Source organism: Diuraphis noxia, unplaced genomic scaffold (genome assembly GCF_037042655.1).
Source record: "Diuraphis noxia isolate RWA-SAM2 unplaced genomic scaffold, SU_Dnox_SAM2 contig0005, whole genome shotgun sequence".
In the NCBI taxonomy this organism is placed as follows: domain Eukaryota; kingdom Metazoa; phylum Arthropoda; class Insecta; order Hemiptera; family Aphididae; genus Diuraphis; species Diuraphis noxia.
The window spans coordinates 8,938,386-8,944,936 of NW_028301715.1; the positions used below are offsets into that span (position 1 = coordinate 8,938,386).

The 6,551-nt window shown below is 29.0% G+C and overlaps 1 protein-coding gene across 1 annotated transcript; it reads left to right on the top strand.

The window, feature by feature from the left end:
* The first annotated feature begins 1,744 nt into the window (after positions 1–1,744).
* Positions 1,745–5,877, top strand: LOC149054865 (uncharacterized). The gene is made up of 2 exons (XM_089229221.1): positions 1,745–1,867; positions 3,366–5,877. The coding sequence occupies exons 1-2, from the start codon at positions 1,799–1,801 to the stop codon at positions 5,706–5,708; spliced, it is 2,412 nt and encodes an 803-aa protein (XP_089085347.1). The 5' UTR covers positions 1,745–1,798; the 3' UTR covers positions 5,709–5,877.
* Positions 5,878–6,551: the final 674 nt, after the last annotated feature.

Consider the following 6,551-nt stretch of genomic DNA (forward strand, 5'->3'; position numbering starts at 1 on the left):
TTTTTACAGTCGTAGATTATTAATGATTTATAAACATATGAACATCTACTTTCCTTTTTATTGTAATAAAATAATAATAGGTAACTGACTATTTTTTGTTAAACATATTAAAATATGTTGTAACAATTTAATTACAAAATACAAGTATGTAATAACTTTGATTTCATTGACTAACGAACTTATAATAACAACACTAATAACGTATTACTAAAAAAAATAATTCATTTAACATCAATACATTCGTAATTATTTTAATATTTGAATAAAGTTAATCATTACTGTAATATTTTTATAAAACCGCACGAAGAATAAAATGGTCTAGTGTTTACTGTATGACAATTATTTATTTGATAATATAGTGTAATGAGATAAAAATTGGATAATTATCTTAGTAGGTTAATATTGTAAATTAGTGATGACAAGAGTAAAGTTAATACAACAATGATATTATGATAATGTAAGAAAAAATTAATACCTACTATCCTTTAAATGATTTTTAATTCATCTACTTTAAAGGTTGCTATACTATCAATTAAGCTTAAATAAATTGCACATGTCTTAGCACTGGGTTTCATGCATCGCTGGTATGTAAAGAATAAGTAGGTATAAGGTAGGTATAGAAAATTGCATAAGGCACCCCAATTACAACATAATTTAATTTGATATTAAAGTAAGTTAACAATTTTTTTTGTTTTTTTAATATACAGAAAATGATTTAGTGCTGTACTGAATCGGTACAGATATCGTAGCGTTATTTTATCAATTTTTTTTTATAACAGTTTCTTTTTATGTTATCCATTGGTACTTGAAGAACTTTTATCATGTGAAATATATAAAAACACTATTACATTGCTTGTATGAACAATCGCTTAAGACTTAATAATTCAAAAGTGGGATAAAACATGATCCTTTAAACATGATTTATAATCAATGGGTAGGCAAGAATTTAAACTGAAATTTATGATAACTGATGACCTAAATATTATATTTATTTTTATTTTATTCGTATTAGAGTATCATAATGTATGTGAGTAGGTACATTAATAGTAGTAGGATTAAGAATAACATCAACAATTGATTTATGAAATTCATTCCGAACAATATTAAATTTATATATATTTGAGAAAAATATATATGTAATTATTTTCACGGTATCATTATGAGTCACGTTGTGTGTTATAACTAGTATTGAATAATTTAATTTTAGAACACTAACATTAATATGTATCATTAATAAATACCGAGATCATCGTGAATGCAAAAGCTTTCAGCTTTCATATTCAAAATAATAAAAATTAATCAATATAATATGATCTCGAAAAATTAAACAATGAATATCATCGAAGTTTTTACGAATCTTTCAATAACATAATAGTCTATAAGCAGTTAATATGAATTTACATTTATAAGAACATAACAGATGTTATTATAATATGTTATATTACATTATTTTATATTATTATATAACCATTAATATGAAATAAATAATAATGTTACATTTTGTAAAATTTTGTTACTAACATGAAATGAAAATAAAAAACATTGCAAATTTGGACAAAAAGTTTGCGTTTTGAATAGCATTATTTTTGTGCAAGTTCAATAGGAATTATGTAAAATTTAGTAATTATGGAAGTTATTAAGTTAAACAATACAGCTGCAGACTGCAATTATGGCGAACAAACGTTCTATTGTGTATAAGAGATATAAGAATTATAGGTACAGGCACTGGACTTAATATATAAACACTGAAGTCAAATAAAATAGAAATGGTTTATGGATAAAACATTTTTGGTTCTGCATGTCTACGATAAGTTTCAATATGAAAGTTTCCATATTTTTGTTATTTACGATCTTAACAGTTTTACAGGTAATAATTGCATATTGATCTTTAATAAAATCATTTTAACATAGCATTTATAATATTTTACACAAAAATAGAAGTATTTTTTACTATATAAAACCACCAAAATATATTTTGCAAGCCAGTTGTATACAATAATATATAATTTAGATAATATCTTACTGAAGGTGTGAATCCGTTCATCTAGAAATACATCCACATTACTCTGATTTTTAAACCGAACAATTTCAGTTATTCCTTTATTAGATAAAAATTTGAGTTGATTGTACTTAACGGATTAAGATCTCTGTTCTCTCAATTTCAATTCTCTGTTCAATCTCTGTCCAATTAATTTTAATGTTGTTTTTAATTTTTTATATTATTCAATACATTTTGTTATAGGTATCTCGTTAATTATTATAATTTTTAAATTGCCAATATTGTTCACGATAGTCGCATGACATCAATTATAATAAATAAACAATAAAATAAACGTTTAAAAAAAAGCTCAAATTAATGTGTGAACTATTGTACTTACTTTTGTTTAAAATTTAAAATAGTACATACCTATGAACTGGGTCTAGGACTTTTCGGCGCTGCCATTTCGGCGCTACCGTTTCGGCGCTGTCGTATCGGCGATAGATATTTTCGGCGCTGCCGTTTCGGCGACGCCGATTTGGTGATAATGACAATATTCACGTTATAGTGAACATTTTTTTAGTACAAAATTATGTTTAATTTATGGTCTCATGAAAAATATTAGAAAAAAAAAATAACATAATAACAATAATATAATAGTCAAATTTTTTTAGTAAAAAATTATGTTTAATTTATGGTCTCATAAAAAATATTATTAGGAAAAAAAAAATATAGTCAATTAATATCAGTGTTAAAACTTATAATTTAGAATGAGACGGTATGACAAATTATCATCAACAACAATTTTATCATAGCTAGGCCTTTCCGTTCAAATTATTGCCATTACTATTGGCTAGGTATCTGTTATTATTATTTTTATTACACTATAGGTACATATATAGTATATACATTACACATACATAGGTACAAATTATCTTCGATAACAATTTTATCATAGCTAGCAGTAATAGTAACCAATTAGTACGTCCAGAACTAAACAACTAATAAATATTATAGTAACAATACTGTAAAAATAAAATATAAATTTTTTTTCCAATTTTTTTGTTATTATAATAAATATAATTTAAATGCAATTTTATAGTGCATTTTTATTTTTTTATTTGTTTACTTATATAATATATATTTTGTCATTATCGCCGAATCGGCGTCGCCAAAACGGCAGCGCCGAAAATATCTATCGCCGATATGGCAGCGCCAAAACGGCAGCGCCGAAATGTCCCATTCCCCTATGAACTATATTTAATTAATTTATACTCTAAATGATTAAAAACTTTGTGTTCATATTTTGTGTTATTTTATTTAATTTTTTATTTAACAGTATATTAATAATAAGAACACATTTTATTTTAATATTTTGAAAATTTAGGCAAGACTAAATACAAATAAATATTCAAAATATGAAATTGGACATTTAGATGAAGACAGTCATGAAACACATCTATCATCTAACATTAATTTGGAGCCGAAGTACACTGACGATCATGAAGACACTAATTTAAATACGAAAGTAAAAGTTGTGTGTTGTCATGGTCATACAATTTGCCCAAAAAAACGTCGAAAAACAATTAAATACCCTAACGAAGCTGAAGTAAAGAAAAGATCAAGAAGATCAAGATCATCAACAAAATCTAGTAAAGGTAGAAGATCAAACAAAAGGAAGAAGAATATGAAGAAAAAAGATGAAGAATACAGAGAACTTAATCAAGCAAGAAAAGTAAGTGAATATGAAAATAAAATGAATAATGCAAGATTTGGTAAAGAAGATTCACTCCTTGCCAAAAGAGGAAATGGAGGATCTCAAAATACCAGCTACAATGGTTCTGAAGACAAGGAATCCACTAAAAATAGATCAGTTGAATTGGATAGAGCTTTTGTAAATCAAGAGAGTGAAAGAAAAATGTATAGCAGTAAAGGATTGGGTGAAAATATTCAAAAAGTTCACAACAAAGATTTTGATGATAAGACCTCGGGGACTATTATAGGGCCAGAGCGTTCAAGTCTTCCTATGCATGATGAAGTTGATTATGGAGTTAACAGTATTAACAAAAAAGATAGAAGCAATAAAAAAATGTTCCTCGAAAATGTTGACGATGAGACATTAGGGACTATTATCGGGCCGGAGCGTGCAAGTCCCTCCCTGTATGGTGAAGGTGATGATCGAGTTAACAGTGATGACAGAAAAAATGGAAGTAATAAAAAAGTTTTCAACGAAGATTTTGACAATGAGACATTAGGGACTATTATCGGGCCGGAGCGTGCAAGTCCTTCCCTGTACGGTGAAGGTGATGATCAAGTTAACAGTGATGACAGAAAAAATGGAAATAATAAAAAAGTTTTCAACAAAGATTTTGACAATGAAACATTAGGGACTATTATCGGGCCGGAGCGTGCAAGTCCCTCCCTGTACGGTGAAGGTGATGATCGAGTTAACAGTGATGACAGAAAAAATGGAAGTAATAAAAAAGTTTTCAACGAAGATTTTGACAATGAGACATTAGGGACTATTATCGGGCCGGAGCGTGCAAGTCCTTCCTTTTACGGTGTAGGTGATGATCAAGTTAACCGTGATGACAGTTATCAAAAAGTTTTCCACGAAGATTTTGACGATGAGAAGTTAGGGACTACTATCGGACCAGAGCGCGCAAGTTCCTCCCTATCCGGTAAAGGGAATGAACGTTCAGCTAGTGGTTGTCCATATAAGAATTGTTCATGTGGTGGCTGTAAAAAATGTGGTGGTTGTACAATTTTAGGTTGTAAATGTAATGGTTTTAGTGGGAAGCAAGGAGGTAAAGGTTTTGGCGGAGGTAAAGGTTTTGGCGGAGGCGAAGGAAAGAGTCTAAAGGATGTCCACCAGAATGTATCTAGTAAGATATTAGGAACTAGTATTGGGCCGGAGCATTTAATTTCTTCCCTGTACGGTGAAGGTGATGATCGAGTTAACAGTGATGACAGAAAAAATGGAAGTAATAAAAAAGTTTTCCACGAAGATTTTGACAATGAGTCATTAGGGACTATTATCGAGCCAACGCGTTCAAGTCTTCCTATGCATGATGAAGTTGATTATGGAGTTAACAGTATTAACAGAAAAGATAGAAGCAATAAAAAAATGTTCCTCGGAAATTTTGACGATGATACATTAGGGACTATTATCGGGCCGGAGCATGCAAGTCCTTCCTTTTACGGTGTAGGTGATGATCGAGTTAACAGTGATGACAGTGAAGATGTCAGTTATCAAAAAGTTTTCCACGAAGATTTTGACGATGAGAAGTTAGGGACTACTATCGGACCAGAGCGCGCAAGTTCCTCCCTATCCGGTAAAGGGAATGAACGTTCAGCTAGTGGTTGTCCATATAAGAATTGTTCATGTGGTGGCTGTAAAAAATGTGGCGGTTGTACAATTTTAGGTTGTAAATGTAATGGTTTTAGTGGAAAGCAAAGAGGTAAAGATTTTGGCGGAGGCAAAGGAAAGAGTCTAAAGGATGTCCCCCAGAATGTATCTAGTAAGATATTAGCAACTAGTATTGGGCCGGAGCATTTAATTTCTTCCCTGTACAGTAAAAGTGATGCACGATCAGCAAGTGGTAAAGGTCGTTACGAATGGGAAGGAAATAATCCAATAGTTAACCGCAATAATTTTGCTGATAAAAAACCTGTGAATAATCAGTGGCCGATGTTTGACAGGTCTTGGGTGTGGCATATGTACAGATAAAAAAGATATACACTATGTAATTTAACATGTGTACAATATTTGATATTTTGAAAAAACAGATGTTTAAAATTGTAATTACCTTCATTAATGTATATTTGAATCAAAAATTATAATAATTTGTTATGAAAATGTATTTAATAAATAATAAATATAAATATTGAATGAATAATATTATTATCATTATTTTTACTAAAATTTAAAATACCTTTATCCATGGCAGTTTTAAATTTGATTTAGATTTTTAGTCATTGTTTACGTGGGCGCAAATCACAAGGGTGCTAAGGATACTTAGCCGTCTGAATTTTAATGTTAGCTCTTCAAATGATCTTAAATTGTAACTAAAAATCATAAATATGTGCCTCAACCATGGTTCAAGACAGTTTATTGGACATATCAATTATATACAAGGAAAGAGATATGAAAAAATTGTCCTTAATAAATGTCAACTGAAATTGCATATTTCTAGTAGTATCGCAGTGATCTTCCATATTATAAACGAACTTCTAAATAACAAAATGTTTATAAGTACATACTTTTGAGAATCAAAGGGTTTTTTATTTTCATTGTACTAAATTCTCTATGATACATATTTTTTATTTTTTTTTTCCATTAGACTTCGTAGTATGGTAGATTCATTAAACATATCATAAAACATAATTTGATTTACATAAATTGTTAAAACTTATAAATATAGCTAGTTTAATGTAATGAAATGCCTCAAAATGTATTTAAAATCTCAATAAATGCACACTAGTCATTTATCCTGAAAATCTAATTCGGAATATAAACCTATACAAATCTATCAAGTACTGATAAGAAAAACAACTATAGATTTAATTATTT

Coding starts and splice junctions, on each gene's coding strand:
- LOC149054865 (XM_089229221.1), top strand. CDS start 1,799: ATGTCTACGATAAGTTTCAATATGAAAGTTTCCATATTTTTGTTATTT. Junction 1,868..3,365: donor CGATCTTAACAGTTTTACAG/GTAATAATTGCA, acceptor TTGAAAATTTAG/GCAAGACTAAATACAAATAA.